Source organism: Bombina bombina, chromosome 1 (assembly GCF_027579735.1).
Source record: "Bombina bombina isolate aBomBom1 chromosome 1, aBomBom1.pri, whole genome shotgun sequence".
Classification (NCBI taxonomy): domain Eukaryota; kingdom Metazoa; phylum Chordata; class Amphibia; order Anura; family Bombinatoridae; genus Bombina; species Bombina bombina.
In genome coordinates, this window is record NC_069499.1 from 1,448,099,135 (window position 1) to 1,448,122,335 (window position 23,201).

Below are 23,201 nucleotides of genomic sequence, written 5' to 3' on the forward strand. Positions count from 1 at the left end.
AGAGAGTGTCGTACTATCGGTTTTAAAGATATTAATTGAGATATCTTTGTATAATCCCTGCACCACTGGTTCAGCATACAGAGCTGAAGAGGTCGCATGTGAAAACGAGCAAAGGGGACCGCGTCCAATGCAGCAGTCATAAGACCTAGAATTTCCATGCATAAGGCTACCGAAGGGAAAGATTGAGACTGAAGGTTTCGACAAGCTGAAACCAATTTCAGACGTCTCTTGTCCGTCAGAAACAGAGTCAAGGACACTGAATCTATCAGGAAACCTAAAAAGGTTACCCTTGTTTGAGGAATCAACGAGCTTTCTGGTAAATTGATCCTTCAACCATGTTCTAGAAGAAACAACACTCATAAAAGACTGGAAAGGTACTTTCTAGTGAAAATGAGCAAAGGGAATTGAATCCAATGCTGTGGCCATAAGACCTAAAACTTCTATGCATAAATAGCAACTGAAGGAAATAATAGAGACTAAAGGTACCGACAGACGGAACCCAATAGAATTATCCCTTGTCTGATAGAGACAACGACAGTGACACAAACTATCTGGAAACCTAAAAAAAGGTGACCCTTGTGTGAGGAATCAAGAGCTTTCGAAAAAGATCCTCTAACTATGTCCTGAAGAGCAAGTGAATCATATGAGATTCCGCATCCTCAGAAAATAATCTGAATGAAAACAGAAAAATGAAAATATGCATTTATTGTATCTAATGAAAACAAATAATGCTATAAATGACCATAAAAAGGCAAATAGTTTGAATAAAACTGATTTGTGGGTGTGGTGAGGGGTGTATTTATAGGCATTTTGAGGTTTGGGAAACTTTGCCCCTCCTGGTAGGAATGTATATCCCATACGTCACTAGCTCATGGACTCTTGCTAATTACATGAAAGAAAACTTATTTTAGTACTGGCAGACTTTCTGCCAGTACTTAAGATGGCGGTGACAATTGTGAGGTGGGGGAGGGAAGAGAACTGTTTGAGGGGGTCAGGGAGGGATCAGGGGGTTGGATATGTCAGGTGGGAGGCTGATCTCTACACTAAAGCTAAAATTAACCCTACAAGCTACCTAATTAACCCTTTAACTGCTGGGCATAATACAAGTGTGGTGCGCAGTGGCATTTGGCGGCCTTCTAATTACCCAAAAGCATCGCCAAAGCCATATATGTCTGCTATTTCTGAACAAAGGGGATCCCAGAGAAGCATTTACAACCATTTGTGCCATAATTGCAACTAGCTGTTTGTAAATAATTTCAGTGGAAAACCTAAAGTTAGTGAAAGAGTTAACGATTTTTTTTATTTAATCGCATTTGGTTGTGAAATGGGGGCATGAAATATACCAAAACGGGCCTAGATCAATACTTTGGGTTGTCTACTAAAAAAATATATACATGCAAAGGGTTATCCAGGGATTCTTGACAGATATCAGTGTTACAATGTAACTATCGCTAATTTTGAAGAAAAAAAAATGGTTTGGAAATAGCAAAGTTCTACTTGCACTTATTGCCCTATAACTTGCAAATGAAGCAAAGAACATGTAAACATTGGGCATTTCTAAACTCAGGACAAAATTTAGAAACTATTTAGCATGGTTGTTTTTGTTGGTTGTAGATGTTTAACAGATTTTGTGGGTAAAAGTTAGAAAAAGTGTGTTTTTAAAAAAAAAAAAAAAGTCATCATATTTTATAAAAAAATGTATAGTAAATTATATGATATGATGAAAATAATGGCATTTAATGGTGAGAAAAACGGTATATAATATGTGTGGGTACAGTAAATGAGTAAGAAGAAAATTACAGCTAAACACAAACATCGCAGAAATGTAAAAATAGTCCTGGTCCTTAAAGGGACAGTAAACATACAAAAACAAACATCTATTAAAAAAATGTTTTACGTTCCTTGCTGCAATTCTTTAAAGTTTAAACACTTATTATTTATTATATCTCTGTCTTAGAAGTTTTCTTTCTACCTATTCTTATGACTGCCCCCTCCCAGAATCTGCTTAACCCAGGCCCTACCGCAATCCCTTACCTCTAATAATCGGTCGCGCCATTTGTTATGGACGCGCACCGCACTCGCACAGCCAGATCCCTTCCGCATGCACACTTTTTCAGCTACTTCGTTTCGGCAATCGGCAGAGCAGCGCACAGAAACGAGAGCGTAAGTCAGAGATCCTTATTGAAAAATAAGCGCAATACAGCATGCATGATGCAGATTGGACATAAGTGTCTCTGTCATATGTAAAAAGTTGCTATAGCTAATTATAAATAAAATGGCTGAAAAGGTGCTCACTAAAAAAAAAAAAAAGTATTTCAATATTTAAATTAGTTTTTAAATGATAAGTTTAGTTTAAACATTTTAAATAAAAATTAAGCATTTAAAATATATATATATATATATATATTAAAAAAATCTATTTTTACTTTGAAGAAAAACTTTAGATTACATCAAAGAGATGAATGTTTACTGGCAATTTAAGGGAAGAAAATTTAAAAATGGTCTGGAAACTAAAGGGTTAAAGGGATACTAAACCCAATTTTTTTCTTTCATGATTCAGATAGAGCATGATATTTTAAGCACTTTTCTAATTTACTCCTATTATACATTTTTCTTTGTTCTCATGTTATCTTGATTTGAAAAAGCAGTACTGTAAGCTTTAAAGCCGGACCATTTTTTGTTCAGCACCTGGGTAGCACTTGCTAATTTGTGGCTAAATGTAGCAAACTAATCAGCAAGCGCTACCGAGGTGCTGAACTAAAAATGGGCCGGCTCCTAACCTTTTATTACTGCTTTTTCAAATCAAGATAACATGAGAACAAAGAAAAATTGATAATAGGAGTTAATTAGAAAGTTGCTTAAAATTGCATGATCTATCTGAATCATGAAAAAAATATTGGGGGTTAGTATCCCTTTAAGCAAAGTTCTAAAATGTATTAGCCAGTCTCTTATGACGAAATGGGTTAGGGTTCAACATGCTGCAAATCCATAGGAGGCTACATACATGAGCCCCAGCCCCTGCATCCTTCTAAACGGAGTACAGCTCATCTGCACATTAGGTCAGGCGCTTGTAGTAAGTTAGATTTATATTACGTATACACAGTAGTTGATATTTGATCGATATATAAATCTAGCTTAAACATGTTAGGTGTACCGTGTACAGCGATTCGGTAAATCAAACCGAAATCCTTGAACTACACCAGGCTATTCCATTCATTTGAGAATAACAGTTACATACTCCCGGAAGTAAATCATGAAGGGGCGTGCTGCGCTTCAAGACCGACGAAGATAAGTCTTTATGGGGTCGTGTCTTGTGAGATCCTAGGAGTTGTAGTTTTATTCTTTTAGAACCTGCTTGCTGATAGCGGCATATAGCCTACATATCCCAGCATGCTTTGCGCTGAACTCAGTCTAATTTACAAGCGCTTACACCGTTAAACAAATCAAAGCAGAAGATTCCTCATTACAGGTTCAGATTTGAAGATTGTTTTGTTTCGTGCAGTTGATTTGAAATACATAGTAATGCAGCACGTGTGAGTTACAAATATCTGATATCGTTATTTCTAGTATTATACCCATGCATTTTATGTTTGTCCGTGTAAACATTTTTTTTATTGTGAAGTATTTTTGCACATTATTTTGGTATCCAAATGATTTAATTAGAATTACGATTATTATTTAAATATATTGTATTACTGAAAGTCAATATAAACTAATGCAATGTATTTAATGATAAAAATAAATTCAGAAGAAACTGGAAAATGTAAATTCATATAATCTGAAAAATAAGTAATTTGCTACTAGTAATGTTATGAGGTTAAATGATGTATCTATGTTTAAACAGTAAGAGCCACATATGTTACTGTGTGTATGATTTATAAATCAATATTCATTAAGACAATATACATAATTATAAATTTAATTTATATTTACATATATTGCAGTAGTTAAAGGGACATTAAACCCACATTTTTTTTCTTTTATGATTTAGAAAGAGCATGAGATTTTAATTAACTTTTCAGTTTACTTCTTTAATATAACTTGCTTTATTCTCTTGATATCCTTTGTTGAAAAGTATATCTAAATATCCACAGTAGCTGCTGACTGGTGGCTGCACATAGATGCCTTGTGTTATTAGCTCACGGATGTGCATTGCTATTTCTTTGGAATGTTGTTTAAAATTGTATTCTCTATCTAAATCATGAAAGAAAAAAATAGTTTTTTATGTCCCTTTAACAGAAACATGTCATGTTTTTTTTTTTAATTCAACATTAAATTGTGTATTTTGGTGCATAATGATTCAGATAAAGCAGACAATTTTAAATGGACACTGAACCCAATTTTTTTTCTTTCATGATTCAGATAGAGCATAAGTAACTTTCTAATTTATTCCTATTATCAATTTTTCTTCGTTCTCTTGTTATCTTTATTTTAAAAGCAGGAATGTAAATCTTAGCAGCCAGCCCATTTTAGGTTCAGCACCATGGATAGCACTTGCTTATTGGAGGATTACATTTACCCACCAATAAGCAAGCATAACCCAGGTTCTCAAATAAAAATGGGCTGGCTCCTATGCATCACATTCCTGCTTTTTAAATAAAGATAGCAAGAGAACAAAGACAAATTGATGATAGGAGTAAATTAGAAAGTTACTTAAAATTGCATGCTCTATCTGAACCATGAAAGAAAAAAATTGGGTTTTGTGTCCCCTTTAAGCAACTTTCTAATTTACTCCTATTATTATTTTTTCTTCGTTCTCTTACAATCTTTATTTGAAAAAGCAAAAAAATGTAAGCATAGGAGCTAGCCCATTTCTGATTCAGCACCTGGGTAGCACGTTCTGATTGCTGTCTAAATGTATCCACCAATCATCAAGCGCTACCCAGGTGCTGAACCACATTCAAATAATGATACCACGAGAACAAAGAAAAATTGATAATAGGAGTAAATTAGAAAGTTGCTTAAAATTGCATGCTCTACCTGAATGATGGAAGTTCAATTTTGACTAGACTATTCCTTTAAGTTCCTAACTAGTTTTGGTTCATGTATTAGTAAAATTGTTTGATAATGTAGACTCCAGTATGATACAATAGCTCTTCCAGAAGGTTTTTTTTTAGTGTGATAAACTTTTTTTTCAAGCAATATTAATCAATAAGAAATGCATTTTATTTATTTTATTTATTATTATTATCGGTTATTTGTAGAGCGCCAACAGATTTCACAGCGCTATTAACAAATGCGGAGTACAAAAAAACAAAACAGTTATATGGATCAAATGGGTAGAGGGCCCTGCCAAGAGTTGCACTGTTGTAGTCAGCTCTTGAGAAGGTGATCAACAAACAGCTGGACTCTTAAGCTTACATGCTAGGGGGTTCAGGGGATAGCAATGGAGGAGAGGAACTGGTATAAAGTAAGGTTAGCGTAGGTTGTATGCATCCCTGAACAGTAGAGTCTTTAGGGAGCACTTGAAGCTTTTAAAACTAGAAGAGAGTCTTGTGGAGCGAGGCAGAGAGTTCCACAAGATGGGAGCCAGTCTGGAGAAGTCCTGTAAACGGGAGTGTGATTTGCATTATCTTTAATCTTTTGACTAACCATGGACCTCTTGATAAATGCATAAGAAAACATTTTTTTTTTCTTCAAATTGCATGGAATACACAAAGCTATTAGATACTTTACATTGGAATCTCTCACCAGTAGTTTATCAATTAATTATTTATTTATTTTTTGCGATCTGCTGCAACCAAAGGATGTCATGAAGACAGCTGAGACCACTTTGGAGTCACAGGCAACCCTGCCGTTTATTGATGTCCTGCTGAGAGGCTCAATGAGGCTGTTGGGATTATATGTTTTACTTAAAGGGACAGTCTACAACAGAATTGTTATTGTTTAAAAAGAAAGATAATTCCTTTTTTACCCATTCCCCAGTTTTGCATAACCAACACAGTTATATTTATATATTTTTCACCTCTGTGATTATCTTTTATCTAAGCCTCTGCAAACTACCCCTTTATTTCAGTTCTTTTGACAGACTTGCAGTTTAGCCAATCAGTGATGGCTCCCAGGTAACTTCACGTGCATGAGCACAGTGTTATCTATATGAAAAACTTGAACTAACACCCTCTGGTGGTGAAAAACCTGTTAAAATGCATTCTTAAGAGGCGGCCTTCAAGGTCTAAGAAATTAGCATATGAACCTCCTAGGTTAAGCTTTCAACTAAGAATACCAAGAGAACAAAGAAAAATTGGTGATAAAAGTAAATTGGAAAATTGTTTAAAATGACATGCCCTATCTGAATCATGAAAGGTTTTTTTGGACTGGACTGTCCCTTTAAAGGGACGGTAAACACCTTGAGATTTGTATATATAACATGGTAAGTTATGTAAAATGAAACAACTTTGCAATATACTTTAATTATTTATCCCCCCCATTTATGTAATTTAGCTTTGAAAACTGAGCAATTTCTAATTCCCAGAACTTAAATTGCATCTACTGACCTCTCAAGGCTAACTCTGCTACATATTGTTCCATAATTGGCTTTATGAAATAACAACTGCTAAACAATTCACTCTATACTAATATTATGACCGTTGATACTCTTGTTGTCAGCAGACTAAAGCCAAGATTGGGTCCTCTAAATAAGACAAATGGTGGAGTTTGGCTATTGATAATTGCAATAAAAGGATGTTAACCCCTTTAAGACTAGGGCAAATGTTCGTGATAGAAACAAAGTACAGATTTAAACAATTGTAGCAATTAGGAATTCATGTGATCGACGACACAATCATGTGACTTCAACACTGGGATCGGATCCTGGGTGACTGCCTACTATGCTAGAAACTTTCTCCAGTCCGATTATGCTTTTCATTTAAGCAGGAGACTACAAGACTCCTAATAACATAGCACATTCCATGCCGTCCTAACAGCGTTAAAGCCCAGCGTTAACCAGTTAATGTGTTTTAAAAAACGTTATTTTAATACTAAAAAAGATACAGATATAAAGGGTTTCTGTTCAATTACCCACACCTGGTGTGTTAGGGTATAGTAGATACAGTTCAAGCTCATGTACTCAGTCAACATATGGAATGGGGTGTGTGAATATACAATCATAGCCACCAGCAAAAAGCAGTAACACACATACTCCCTGAGATGCTTTGATTTTTCCAAAGTCAGGTACAGAATTTAGGGACCGCGGAAACTTGGCCGCACCAACCCTGATCAGCCAAACTCACACGGCTGTCACCATAGGCGTGTATAATCCCTTCCTACTTTGACTTCAGCGGGAAGAGGAGGATGAGTCCCGTAGGTAGATCCACACCCTCTTCTGTTCCGTAAGGACTCCTCCAAGGTCCCAACAATTTGTGTGCTGTATGCAATCAGGCGAGGGGAAAGAATGGCAAACGTCCTTGCGGTCGTCACACCTCCCGGTCACATGACCTGCTGGTATGTCATCTCCCATTCCATAGACGTCTCAAGCTTGAATAACGGACAGTAGTTGGAAAGGTAGCGATGCTAAGCCTTGACTCCTCAGGTAAAAACGAAAGCAATACCAAAGAAGTGAGTCGGAGTCCAAGCTAAATTAATTAAAACTTAGCATTGATTCCATCATATAAAAAATGATCCACAGTATACTAAGAGATATCTCTGGCTGGCAAGCTTACGCGTTTCGGCAATCAGCCGTGCTTAAAAAAACAAAAAACTTTTTTTTTTTTTTGTGGGTCAAGTAATGCATCCAATTGCTCTAAAATGTAATAGTGGCTAAACAGATTAAGTAAAGTTATTAATCTTGGTGGGGACTTGAATTTTCACTGTTTAAAGATTAGGTTTCTAGTTAATAACAATACTAACATCACCAAATCGTAATCTTAAGCCTTATCATAAACAAAATCAAAAAATACTATTTGGGACATATGTAACCTTAGGTCATTTTCAAATCAAACATAGTATATATATATATCTCCCTAAGTGTTCTCCGCAGAGGATATGAGATAAGAACAGGATTTTAAATCTAGTTTATCTAGGTCACTGTTTTTCCAACCTGTCCTCATGCCTCCCTAACAGGCCACTTTATGAGGATATCTGAACTAGAGCACAGGTGAAATAATCAGACGATTAGTAAACCTGGTTATTTGACCGGCTCTTATCCAAGGTTATCCAGAAAACCTGGACTGTTGGGGAGGTCTGAAGACAGGTTTGAAAACCAGTGAACTAGGATAAACATCACAGCACCCTTTTACTTTATAGAACCTCAGAGGAAATGTTAAGGGCACATTTTCCATTAGCATAATGAGGGGGATAAAAAATAATGAAAGTATATTGCAAAGTTTCTTTTTACTAAACATAATTAAGCATTTTATATTACAATCTCAAAGTGTTTTATGTCCCCTTAAAGGACAGGAGAGCTTTGGCTTGACATTTGGCTGTTCAGTTTCTTTAGAGCAATTTTCTTGATTGGCAGATTGTTCCTCCAGTAATGTCTGTGCTCTTAGTCTCCTTAGCTTTACCTTTGTTTCTGAACTTTCAGTAGCAGCCTGTGTTCCTGGTCTCCAGTTGGCCTGAGCTCCTACTTTGCTTCAAAGGAACATGCACATGTGAAACTTATGGCCAGATTACACGTGGAGCGCTATTTAACGCTTCTGCTTGAGCGTTAACTGCGCTAGAAGTAAGATATATATATATATGTATATGTATGTATGTATATATCTCAAAATATCAAGCCCTAAGCTACTAGCCAGCCCAAAATGTTACTCAACACTTTTGATCCCACCCACTAGCCTGCCCACACCACACCCATTAACCCCCCCCATTATTTGCATATATTTAACCAATGTGAAACTCCTTATTTTACAGTAATTTTTTAATATTGTTATTGTTTTATACCACACATTAAATAATGCTATATAAGTATAAATTAACAAAAATAAGTGCATAGCAGTTAACATCAACTAGAACTAGGTTCTGGAAAAGACAACAGCTGAACAGAAAAAGGAAGTTGTTGAAGTGAGAGAAAGCAGAGAGTGTTGATATTAATATGAGGACAGGTAGGGAAGAGAGCTGTTTGAGAGGGGCCAGGGAGGGATCAGGGGGTGGGGATGTGGGAGGCTGATCTCCACACTAAAGCTAAAATTAACCCTACAAGCTACCTAATTAAAGGATTACTTTCTGTTATAATTTTTAAGCTAAACAACTAACATATTAAAGTTAATAAACATTAATTAAAACCCTACTGAACTATATTTTCTCCAAAACGAAGTTTCATAACGTTCTAAAAGTTATATCTTTTATTCGCCGATGATGTCACGTTATCCTGCCCACTATTTTCAGCACTGCATGTTCAAAATACTTAAACCAATTACTTTGTGTTTAAAGCGCCATTTTGAAACCTAGGTATTGTAAACGGATTGGTACAGAGCAAAGGAAACCCACGGAGTGGGTTTGGAAAACAATTAAATTTGCAGACAAGATTTCTGATATACGGTAGAGATATGTCAATGAAATGCTATTGATATAAAGCGTATTTGGGGTAGTTAGTTAGTAACAGGCATAGAAAATATTTACTTACAGTGGCCCTTTAACCCCTTCACTGCTGGGCATAATACAAGTTTGAAGAGCAGCTGCATTTAGCGGCCTTCTAATTACCAAAAAGCAATGCCAAAGCCATATATGTCTGCTATTTCTGAACAAAGGGGATCCCAGAGAAGCATTTACAACCATTTGTGCCATGATTGCACAAGCTGTTTGTAAATAATTTCAGTGAGAAACCTAAAATTGTGAAAAAGTTAACAATTTTTTTTTATTTGATCGCGCATTTGGAGGTGAAATGGTGGTATGAAATATACCAAAATGGGCCTAGATCAATACTTTGAGTTGTCTACTTAAAAAAATATTTTTTAAAAAAAATAAATATTAAAAAAATGGCTCTTTCTGTTTAAATGTAGTGATGGCAAAAATGCTAAAAATGCTCTGGTCTTTTGGGGAAGTTTTTGTCTGAAATGCCCGGTCCTTAAGGGGTTAAACCTTTGGGGTGTTTATACACATAATACGCAAGTAATGCAAATCTTTTGTGCTCTAACTACATAATACAAACATTGTATTCTTGTTTTGAGAAATAATTCACCCAATGATTACAACCACTCTTATTAATGGGTTTAAGACTTTTCCTGGAGAGAAATGTCCTCTTGTTGCCACTGTTAATCTGCTGCGCTTTTGTTTCTTTATCCTAGGATGGCTGACCGAGAACGGTGTTCAGTGAACTTGCTCACATCAAAGAAAACCGGTGTCAAACAGCATATTAGATCCTCACAAACAAATATGTCCCGCCAAGTAAGTATATAGTCCTATATGTGCGTTTATATATTAATCCTAAATTATATTTCTGGGTTTTAACATTTTTGTTTTAAACATATAATTTATGTCTACTTATGACCTCCCTTCTTTGATTCATAAAAGTAAAGTCTGGATTCTAAATATATAAAAAATTTTTATCTACCCCTGTTTAAAACTGGTGACTATATTCTTTACTTTACACTCTCCATGTTGTTGTAGCTGCCAAAAATATATATTTTTATATATAATATTTATACTTGCCATATAAATGTTGCATAGAAGCGTGAACCTACACTGTGAGTTTGTTAGCTTGTTAACTGACCATCTCTCCTCAAGGCAACCCCATGAAGCTTAAAGGGACATTGTTATTCTTTAAAAAGATAGATATTCCCTTTATTACCCATTCACCTGCTTTGCATAATGAACACTGCTATATTGATACACTTTATAACTTATAAGTTTGCCTGTTTCTAAGCCCCTGCAGCACGCCCTTATCTTAGTGCTTTTTAAAAAATTTCAATACAGCCAGACAGTGCTAGTTCATGTGTGCCATATAGATAATATTTTGCTCACTCCCGTGGAGAATAATGGTTATTCAAGAACCAGCACTAATTGGCAAGAAATGTAAGATTGTAAAAAGCCCTGAGATAAGGGACAGTCTGTATGTGGCTTTTATGCAGGTAAAACATATATAAATGTAACAGTGTTGGTTATGCAACACTGGAGAAAATGTAATAAAGGGATTATCTATCTTTTTAAACAATTACAATTTTTAAGTAGACTGTCCCTTTTAGTTGAAAGAGTTTACATCTCAGAGCAAATTCAGTTGGCTATATAGAGGCTTTAGAAGCGTTCTAAGTGTAAAATGGGGAGCAAAGAGACTTACTGATTTCCTTAGTAGCTTCAAATAATGTTTGAGAGTTCTGACAACATTAAACCTTTACAAAAGAACCTCTTGATTATGGACAAGGAATATATAGAATAAAAGAACCACAATCACAAAGTTATTTGTAGAGGAAACCACATTCAGCGTAAATAGTGGAGTTGTGAAATCCTGATGAAAAGTCAGATAAGGATGGGCATAAAGAAAAAACTAAGAAACATGTCTAACTATGGACAAAAGCCACCATCAGAATAATGACACTAATGTAAATTTTCCAGGTCCAGTTACTCAGTCCTTCGTAAATCTGTTTTGACTTTGTATGTGTTATGCTAGCTGAAAAATCCCCCTCTGTTTTTTTTAACAATTAAAAGGTTACAATAAAAACCCTGCCCTGTATTAGTCAGTAGGATATATGAACCATCCTGATTGACAGTTCTAAATACCCTCTCTTTGATCGGGTCCCATGGAACCTTAAAATATAGAAAACCTTGTAAGAACTGATGATGTTTGTTTGTGTATTAGAATTATGCTGTTTCATAAAAAAAAAAAGACAAGAAGCCTTTTAGGCAAAATTTTTATCTTATAGTATTAAATTCTCTTTCAACCATTTATAAGCCAGGAAATTCAGATTTTAAAGTGATGGTAAACTCTCCCCTTTATAAAAACAGATCCGGAATGTTAGTGATATTTTTAGAGGGAGTTTAATTTATCAGTTGTAATGAATTTGCACTATAACGTACTTTTTAATATAGATATGAAACTCAAATACCCCGCGCTCTGCCACCCACTTCAAAAGTAAATTTTTCTGTGAGCTAACGGTCTGAATTGTTCTCCAATCAGCGCTCTAGCTGCAATAAAAGTGCCATATGGGCAGAGCGCTGTTTGGACAACAGTTCAAACCTTTAGCTCACAGAAAAATTGACTTATGAAGTGGGCGGCACAGTGTGGGGTATTAGTCATATTTATATTAAAATAGTAAGTTATAGCGCATCTTCATTACAACTGATGAATTAAACTCCATTTAAATAACCCCAACATTCCGGTTCTGTTTTTATAAAAGGGAAAGTTTGCCATCTCTTTAACCCGTCTAGCTATTCAGAAATGTTTATGACATTAAAAAGTAATCTGTTCTGACATCACACATTACATGACAGATTACATCATTAGTTATAATTTTAAGATTACACATAATCAAATGTAAAAAAAAATATTGATTTTTAAATAGGAAAGATGTAATAATTACTGATGACATAGTTCAATTGGCAACATGTTTATTGTAGTACAAAATAAGTATTTTTTAATAACTAAATAAATGATTTCAATACATAGATTTCAATACAAGAATTGTAGCAAAACCATTCTCTGTTATCATTGTCTGCAATTTATTAAAAACAGGAAGATACTATTAGTATTGGTTGTTAATTCCTTTAGATTAGTGATATATACTTGATTGAATTACTATTACATTGCGTTAAAGGGACCTTAAACACTAAATACATTTTATACACCTCCCTCAAATTATGGGTTCTGCCTTTTTGTGACTTAGGTTTCACTGCAGGTATCTGAAAGATAGTTGCTGCACATATGCAAACACATAAGCACTGGAATGCAGAGAGAGCGAGATTTCAGCATGACCGCACCCATGACTAGAAAGAGGCAGGGACTAACCTTTATAAAATGTATTCCTGTTTAATGTCTCTTATGTTAGACAAGTTAAATCACTATAAAACTGCACTCTTTGATTGAATAAAGTGCATCAGAATTTGTAATATTATTCCATTACACTCATATTGTTAAAGGGACATGAAACCCACATTTTTTCTTTCATGATTCAGAAAGAACATGCAATTTTAAACAACTTTCCAATTTACTTCTATTATCTAATTTGATTTATTATCTTGATATATTTTGTTGAAAAGCATATCTAAATAGGCTCAGTAGCTGCTGATTGGTGGCTGCACATAGATGCCTCGTGTTATTGGCTCACCCATGTACGCTGCTATTTCTTCAACAAAGGATACCTAAAGAATGAAGCAAATTATATAATAGAAGTAAATTGGACCTACTTGATCGGGATCTAGCTGAAAACATCTAGTGAGTCAATGGCAAGAGGTATATGTGTGTAGCCTCCAATCACCAGTCACTTCCCAGTAGTGCATTACTGCTCCCTAAATATGCATTTCAACAAATGTTACCAAAGAATTCAAGCAAATTTGATAATACACGTAAATTGAAAAGTCATATAAAATTGCATGTTCTATCTAAATCATGAAAGTTTATTTTTTTACTTTTATGTCCCTTTAAACATATAAATATACATTCACAGTTATAGGCGGACATAAGTGATTTCTGGAGCCAGGGAAGCAATACATTGAAAACTTGTTTAAAAATATTTACAATCAAAACTTAAAGGGACATGAAACCCAATCATTTTCTTTCATGATTAAGATAGAGCATACAATTGTAAACACATGTCCAATGTACTTCAATTATGAAATTTGCTTTACTCTCTTGATATCCTTTGTTGAATAAGCAGCAATACACTACTGGGAGCTAGCTCAACACATCAGGTAAGCCAACAACAGGAGGCATATATGTGCAGCCACCAATCAGCAGCTAGCTCCCAGTAGTGCTTTGCTGCTCCTTAGCCTACCTAGCTATTCTTTTAAATAAAGGATTGCAAGAGAATGAAGAAAATTACATAACAGAAGTAAATTGGAATGTAGTTTAAAATTGCAAGTTCTGTCTGAATCATACAAGAAAAACTTTGGCTTTCATATCTTAAATATCTTTTTAAACTTAATGCAATGTGGGATTTTTTTTGTGTGTTTTTTTTTTCAGTCTGAAGTTAAATTTGATGAAGTTGCTGTGTATTTCTCGGAAGATGAATGGCAGTATTTAGATAAAGGGCAAAAAGAGCTTTACAAGGATGTGATGATGGAAAATTACCAGAACTTCTGCTCTCTAGGTAATTATAAAGGGGGGTGTGAGGGAGTGCACAGTTTTTTTGTATGTACTCTCTCAGCAGGCTGACTATACCGGTGTTTCAGCTCACTGAGCGTGTCTAATATTCCTCCTACTTGTCAAAGGTGGGACAAGAAACTCCCCCTACTGCTCAGAAGAAGTGTAATATATCTGTCTCTCTGGATCTATATTGTAATACTTACGCTTTGTCCAACATCTTTAAAAGATTTTGCTTTTGTGTGTTCACACCTATAATATTAAAGAGACATAAAACCCATATTTTTTCTTTCATTATTCAGATACACATTTTTAAACAACTTTTCAATTTGCTTCTATTATCAATTGTGCTTCAGTCACAACTGGGAGCTAGCTGACCACATCAGTAAACGAATGACAAGGGGCATACACATACATACAAACACATATAGATAGACACACAGCCACCAATCAGCAGCTATATTCCTACTCTTGAGCCTACATAGTATGTTTTTCAGCAAAGGATACAAAGAGGACAAAACAAATTATCTAATAGAAGTAAATGGGAAAGTTGTTTAAAATTGTATGCTCTATCTGAATCATGCTAGAAAAATAGTGTTTTATGTCCCTTCAAACTAAACCTTATGTATTCTATTCTTCTATGTAATATTTACTTATCAGTGTCACAAATTGCATCATTTTATTGGGATGTATTTTACCATTACTGTAAGGCAAGTTCTGGCGTTCGTTTATTTGTAAATTGTTTTATTTAGTCCCTATTCAGTCTACTGGAGAGTTCAGTTACATCTCTACCACTATTTTTGGAAAGTAATTTTACTAACTATCCTTCATTCATGCTCCTAAATTGTTCCACGTCTTCTAGAGAAAAAAAGTGCTCCCCTTACCAACATAGTTTTGAATCATTTAAAATACTTAGAAGTTTCTTTCCTCCAGGTTTTTTTATAATGTCTTGACATATTTCATTTATAATTTTTCTTGACTACACACCATTTTTTTAAATTTTTGTATTAATCCCTCCACTTCTGCGAATTTCAGAGAAAAACTTGCCCAAAGTACCAGAGCATTTTTAGCATCTTTGCTGTCACACGTTTAACAGAAATAAAGTTGTTTTCCAGGAACCCAGCACGCACTCATCAAGCCAGCTCCCAGGGTGCCTTGCCAAACAATAATATAATCCAGAAATAAGCAAGCACTCACTGGCGTTTTTTCAAAGCAAAGTTTTACTATAAACAGAGCATACAGTGAACTCAGGTAAGGTAAGTCTGAGGACGGGCTACGGCCCTAAAACATTCACTGTATGCTCTGTTTATAGTAAAACTTTACTTTGAAAAAACGCCAGTGAGTGCTTGCTTATTTCTGGAATATATATATATATATATATATATATATATATATATATATATATATATATATATATATATATATATATATATATATATATATATATATATATATATATATATATATATATATATATATATATATATATTTTTTGAAAGTATAAAACCCAAGGTATTGATCTAGGCCCATTTTGGTAGATTTGATTCCACTATTTGGTTGCAAAATAAATAAATTTCTGTAGTGTAGGGATCCCCCCCCCTCTGGCCAGTCCCCACATCCTCCAGATCACTTTTTTTCTGTAGTGCAGAGGGTCCCACCTCCAACTAATATCTTTCTATAGTGCCATTTTAGTTTTTGTCGTATTTTAGTCATCTTAATTGTTTTAGTCGACTGAATCTCCAGTAGATTTAGTCAACTAAATCTCCAGTAGATTTTAGTTGACTAAAATCTAAGGGGTTTAGTTAAAGTGTAATGCATTATTTAAGCATTTCTCTATAATTTGCAAACTGATTATATACTCCAGGAGTAAACATAACACTTATTATTTATGGTATTAAGGTTTAAACATGCAGTACAGACACAGATTTAGCTGTTGTGATATATAACATCTTTATTAAACTTAAAATGAAATAAAACTAAGTTTCATAAACAAACAGAAGTGCAACTTTAAAATATAAAAAAACAAAACTGTAAACTGTATTGGCTGTATTGCACATATTACCCAATATAAAAACTTTAACAGTTCTCTGTTAATAATTAGAACAAGTATCAAGTAGCTCAACACAACAAATAAGTTTCTGCAGCTAGCACAGGCACAGCATAACTTAAACCCATACTCGTGGGTTATGCTTATTTCTATAGGAAGAATCAATTGATTGTTCAGATTAGAAAAATTTTCGGCAATGATATTAACACTGCTCTAGAACTTCCAAACTCATTATATACTCCTGGAGTAAAGGTTTATTAACCTGTTTTTATTTATGGTATTAAGGTTTGAACATGCGATACAGATTTAACTGTCTTTATCTTTTTTGTAAATTTTACAAAACAGCAGTAATTGGATATGGATTGATTATAGCACCTTGCATAAAATGTTTTTGTCAGCAAATTTTGATTTAGTTTTAGTCATAGTCTTTTGAATAAAATGCCATTTTAGCTTTAGTCGTATTTTAGTCATCAGAATTTCTTAAGTTTCATACTCGTTTTAGTCGACAAAATTAACACTGCCTCCCTCCCAGCATTTCAGATGTTATACCAATCTTTATTTTACTAAAAATGAGAGGTTGAAAATGAGAAGAACATTGATAGATCATTGGCCCAGTTTGACAATGCTTGCATGTTTTTACACCTGATCAAACACAGCAAAAGGACATAAAAACAAAACCGTAAATCATCTTATATTTTACAAATAAAATGTAACCTATTTTTACACAGAGACGTGGTTATCACAATCAGCAAAATGTTTTTCAGCCTGGTGGCTTTAGGAAGTAGCAGGGTGGGGACATTGAATATTGCAACATTATTCAAAGCACAAATGAATTGCGTAATTTAATATGAATTGATTTAATGATAATTTGTGCAACAAACTTTGGAAAAAAATATTAGATCATTTTAGCTTAATATTGGTTTAAATTTTAGCCGGTTGGTCAGCATAATCAGCCAGTTGGTATGCCCATTAAATAGGCTCTGGGGAGAGCACTGCTATTGGCGGTTGCCAGGTGATTATTACTATCATGACAGCTATCTGGACAAGTAACCTCTAATTTCTGTAATATGGCAATGATTAAGAGGAATACAGGCTTTTTTTTTTTTTTTGGTGCTTTGCCTCCAAATTAGTTATTTCCTTTCCTAAGACATGGAGAGTCCACAACGTCATTCCAATTACTAGTGGGATATTCAGTCCTGGCCAGAAGGAGGAGGCAAAGAGCACCACAGCAAAGCTGTTAAGTGTCACTTCCCTTACCCATAACCCCCAGTCATTCTTTTTGCCTCTGTCAATGGAGGAGGTGAAGATCGGTGTCTGAAGAATTTGATTCCTTTTTCAGGTACTTTTTCTTGCAAGCAAGAATTTGGGTTTAACTGGGTCCACATCAATCTCTTGAGTAAGAGTAGTGGTGGCTTTTAAGCAGTTAGAAAGTTGTGAGCTGTCTTCCTGCCCGACAACTGAATATGCAGGTAAGTGCTTTTGTCTTCTAGGTCTTGGAGATTTGCACTTGAGAGGAATTTCCTGCAGAATTTATTTGGGACATATTTAATCCTTTAGGAAGGATTTTATTGGGCAGTGTGCAGGCACTTAGTTTGTGTGTAGACTAAAGGGTTAACTTCCCTTACGGTTTATGGGATGTCTCTCCTGAGGCTGTGTATATGACTTTTTAGTTCATGGGACCTTTATTTTATTAGGAATGTGAAAAAAATGAGTTACTGCACAGATATCTTTAAATTGTACATTTGAGCTGATCTTTTCTACCTTTGTTTTGTAATCAGCAGTTTAACAAATTCTAAGATCTAAAAATAGCTTGCTTTTAGTTTACTGCGCATCTTAATTTATGCCAATCACGTGACTCCTCCCTTCTCTTCCTACTGAGTTCCTGAGCGGAGCGGCGCCATTTTAAACAGCTCCTTGGTGTCGGATTGTTTATCAATCGATGATGTAGCTGTTTTTTTCTATCAACTTGGGATTGAAGGGTAAGGTAGGGCACCTCAGTCAATCTGAGGTGAAGAGGCAGCTTGTTAATTTGTATTTAAGATTCGTTCTGAGCGTCTAACGCTCTGAGAGATTAAATTGTATTTCTTAAAGTGACAGTGTCATTTTTATTTAACAAGGATTTGCTCCTAGTTATTCCTTTTATTTTTGGGATTCTTAGTGGCCCAAGTTGTTTTACTATGGGCATGGAACAGGGGTATGCTCCTATGGATAAATGTTTGTGTCTTGAGGCCCAAATTGTTTTACATATGCAATTTTGTTCCTCATGTTTAAAAAAGACTTTAAAATGTAAAGATAAACTTTTGGTTTCTGATCCTCATGTCTCTCAGGATGATGCTGTTCAGGCAAGGCCACAGCTTTCTCCTCAAACATCCCAAGCCTCAATGGCTACACACATAGTGCCCTGTAATTCCTCTCAGCCTCCTGGAGGAGTTTATTTGCCATCAGATTTTGCCGCACAGATATCTTCAGCGGTATCTGCGGCTTTATCTGCTTTCCCCATGTTAGGGAAGTACAAGAGGAAATCTAAGATTTTTTTATGAGTGTAAGGTGTCTGTTCCGTCTGCTGCTACACAGGTTGCTCTCCCTCATAAGTCTGATGAGGATGATACCTCGGTAGCCTCTGAGGGTGAAATCTCAGATTCGGACAGTATAATTTCTTTGTCTGACTCTGAAGAGCTAAACTTCAGATTTAAGCAAAAAACAATGTTAGTGCAAAAAGGATAGGTCCAAAAAAGTCAATTGGAGACACACTCCAAATGTGTATAAGTGATCCCAGGGATTGCTTCTCAGTGGAAATGAATTAACCTCAAATAAAACAGATCAATGGTGAAGTCCTGTGAGACTACAGGGTTAATTCACATGTAAGTTGTATACTCACATACTGCAGAGCTTTACATCAAGCTCTAGATATAAAAGCAATGGGAGACTCCAGCAGGAGCAGATTGAAGTGAACTCAGATGAATGTTAAAACAATTTATTAAAACATGTGATAAAATCACAGGGGTTTACAGAGAACAACCACAGCTAGAACATCTGTATATTACAGACTGTATATTGTAAACAATGTCTATGATTATACGGTTTGCCGTTCAGAAGGTTGGTCTCCACCCACAACATGACATCACACGCTCAAAATCCTTTTGGAGCTTGATAATTCGGCCCCTAAGTTAGCATGAAGGGTCTGCCCCCAGTCTGGGATCGGGTCAGGTGGGGGGCAGACTTTCCCTGTTTTGTCAAGCATGGATACGGGATGTCCCAGATCCTTGGGCTGTGGACATAGTGTCTCAGGGTTACAATATAGAATTCAAATCTCATCCTCCCAAGGGCAGATTTTTCCTCTCAAGGTTATCTGTGGATCAGCTAAAAAGAGAGTCATTCTTGAAATTGCGTTCAGGATCTCTCTTCATTGGGAGTGATTGTTTCAGTTCCAATAAGAGAACAGGGTCTAGGATTTTATTCAAATCTGTTTATGGTTCCCAAAAAGAGGGAACTTTTCGACCCATCTTAGACCTAAAATGTCTCAACAAGTTTCTCAGGGTTCCGTCCTTCAAAATGGAAACCATTTGTTCCATTCTTCCCTTGGTCCAAGATGGTCAGTTCATGACGACCATAGACCTGAAGCATGCCTATCTGCATGTTCCCATCCACAGGGATCATCACCAGTTCCTGAGATTTGCTTTTCAAGACAAGCACTTTCAGTTTGTTGCTCTTCCGTTTGGCCTTGCCACAGCTCTCAGAATTTTCTCAAAGGTTCTGGGGGTTCTTTTGGCAGTTGTCAGGTCACAGGGAATTGTGGTGGCGCCTTATCTGGACGACATATTGGTTCAGGCGCCATCTTTTCAAAATACAAACTCTCATACAGAGATCTTGTTGTCTTTTCTACGTTCCCACGGATGGAAACTAAATCTGGAGAAGAGTTCCCTTGTTCCAGCTACAAGGGTTTGTTTCCTAGGGATCATCATAGACTCCCTATCTATGAAGATATTTCTGATGGAGGTCAGAAAATCCAATCTTCTTGCCTCTCTCTACAGTCCACTTTTCAGCCATCAGTGGCTCAGTGTATGGAGGTAATTGGTCTGATGGTCGCTTCCATGGACATCATTCCTTTTGCTCGATTCCATTTGAGAGCTCTGCAGTTATGCATGCTCAGACAATGGAATAGAGACCATTCAGATCTGTCTCAGAGAATCAATCTGGACCAGTTGACAAGAGACTCTCTTGTGGTGGCTCTCAGGATCACCTGTCTCAGGGCACATGCTTCAGGAGATCCTCCTGGGTGATTGTGACCACGGATGCCAGCCTGCTAGGCTGGGGAGCAGTCTGGGACTCGTTAAAGGCGCAGGGCCTATGGACTCAGGAGGAGTCTGCTCTCCCCATAAAAATCTTGGAGTTATGCTCTGATGGCTTGGCCTCAATTGTCCTTAGCCCGGTTTATCAGGTTCCAATCGGACAACATCACATTGGTGGCTTACATTAACCACCAGGGAGGAACTTTGAATTCCTTAGCCATGAAGGAGGTGGCACGGATTATTCAGTGGGCGGAAGCTCACAATTGTTGTCTATCTGCCATCCACATTCCAGGAGTGGACAATTGGGAGGCGGATTTCCTGAGCAAACAGACTCTTCATCCCAGGGAGTGGGCGCCAAGCTTCCAAGGTACGGTTCAAGGTCAAGAGATCCGCAGGCTGATCTGGTGGTTCCTTGGGATTTCGGTCTAGAATATCTGTTTCCTCCGTTTGCGCTCCTTCCACGAGTTATTGCTTGTATCAAACAGGAGAGAGCGTCTGTAAATCTAATAGCTCCTGCATGGCCTCGTTGAATTTGGTATGCAGACCTAGTGAAGATGTCATCTCTTACTCCTTAGGGGTTCCCTCTGAGGAAGGACCTTCTAACTCAGGGTCCCTTCCTCCATCCAAATCTCGTTTCTCTGAAGCTGACTGCTTGGGGATTGAACTCTTAGTTCTGGCTAAGCATGGGTTTTCTGAGTCGGCATAGAGACCATGATCCAGGCCCATAAGCCAAAATTTACCATAAGGTATGGCGTAAATACTTTTTTATTGATGTGACTCAAAGGGCTACTCTTGGAGGAGGGTCAGGATTCCTAGAATTTTGTCCTTTCTCCAGGAAGGTTTGGAGAAAGGGTTGTCAGTCAGTTCTCTGAAAGGTCAGATTTCTGCACTATCTATTCTTTTACGTCTGGCGGATGTGCCAGATGTTCAATCTTTTTGTCAGGCCCTGGTCAGAATCGGGCCTGTGTTTAAACCTGTTGCTCCTCCTTGGAGCCTTAACCTTGTTCTTAAAGTTTTGCAGCAGGCTCCATTTGAGCCAATTCATTCCATAGATATTAAGCTGTTATCTTGGAAGGTTCTGTTTCTTATTGCTATATCTTCTGCTCGAAGAGTTTCTGACTCTCTGCAGTGTGATTCGCCTTACCTTATTTTTCATGTGGATAAGGCAGTCCTTCATACTAAATTAGGGTTTCTCCCTAAGAGGGTTTCAGATAGAAATATTAATCAGGAAATTGTTGTGCCTACTCTTTTTCCTAACCCTTCTCATAAGGAACGTCTGTTGCACAACTTGGATGTGGTGCGCACTCTAAAATTCTACCTAAAGGTTACTAAGGATTTTCACCAGTCTTCTGCCCTGTTTATTTGTTTCTCTGGAAAGCGTAAAGGTCAGAAGGCTACTGCTACTTCTCTTTCCCTCTGGTTGAGAAGTATGATTAGTTTTGCTTATGAGACTGCTGGTCAGCAGCCTCCTGAGAGAATTATAGCTCATTCCACAAGGGCTGTCTCTTCTTCGTGGGCTTTCAAAAATGAAGCTTCTGTGGAACAGATTTGCAAGACTGAAACTTGGTCCTCTCTGCATACTTTTTCCAAATTCTACAAATTAGATACTTTTTGCCTCCTCTGAGGCTTCTTTTGGGAGAAAGGTTCTTCAAGTGGTTATGTCTTCTTTTTAGGTCTGCCTGTCTTGTTCTCCCTGCCTCTAGCTTGGGTATTGGTCCCACTAGTAATTGGAATGACGTTAAATAAAATTTATGCTTACCTGATAAATTTCTTTCTTTCCGGACATGGAGAGTCCACAACCCCACCCTTCAGATTAGACAGTTATTTTTTACTAAACCTCCGGTACCTCTACACCTTTGTTCTATCTTCTTTTTCCATTTCCCTTCGGCTGAATGACTGGGGGTTATGGGTAAGGGAAGTGACACTTAACAGCTTTGCTGTGGTGCTCTTTGCCTCCTCCTGCTGGCCAGGAGTGAATATTCCACTAGTAATTGGAATGATGTAGTGGACTCGCCATGCCCGGAAATAAATACATTTATCAGGTAAGCATACATTTTATTTTTATTACTATTTCCTGGTAGATAAAGGGACAGTTAGATAATTCCTTTATTACCCATTCCCCCATTTTACATAACCAACACGGTTATATTAATATATTTTTTACCTCTATGATTACCTTGTATATAAGCCTCTGCCCACTTATTTCAGTGCTTTTGACTGACTTGCGCTTTGCCCAATCAGTGCCCTCTCATAAGTAACTCCACCGGTGTGAGCATAATGTTATTTATATGGCACACATGAACTAACACCCTCTAGCTGTGAGAAACTGTCAACTGCATCAAGATAAGAGGCAGCCTTGAAGGGCTTAGAAATTAGCATGATCCTACCTATGTTTATCTTTCAACAAAGAATACCAAAAGAACAAAGCAAATTTTATGATAAAAGGGAATTGGAAAGTTGTTTAAAATGACATGCCTTATCAGAATCATGAACATTTAATTTTGACTACTGTCCCTTTAAGTGGACATATAACCATTAATATAAAAGAGGAGGATTTTCTCCATCAAAAAAGGGTAGTGAGATACAGGGATGCCTTACCCCATGGACACGTTATATCCAGCGATTACCCTTTCCAACTGGACTTTCTTCTTTTGAATGTGGGGTCACTTTCCATTTTAGTGCTAGACTGGAGATTCTA

General features: G+C 36.5%; 1 protein-coding gene across 2 annotated transcripts in view; it reads left to right on the forward strand.

Moving 5' to 3' along the window:
* Positions 1-3,398: 3,398 nt before the first annotated feature.
* LOC128652640 (zinc finger protein 84-like) overlaps positions 3,399-23,201 on the forward strand; it is a 32,248-nt gene continuing 12,445 nt past the window's right edge. For both annotated transcript variants that reach the window (XM_053705573.1, XM_053705575.1), the window contains exons 1-3: positions 3,399-3,533; positions 10,221-10,320; positions 14,048-14,174. In XM_053705573.1, coding sequence (XP_053561548.1) covers positions 3,523-3,533; positions 10,221-10,320; positions 14,048-14,174 — 238 coding nt within the window. In that variant the 5' untranslated portion in view covers positions 3,399-3,522. The remainder of the gene's footprint in view (positions 3,534-10,220; positions 10,321-14,047; positions 14,175-23,201) is intronic.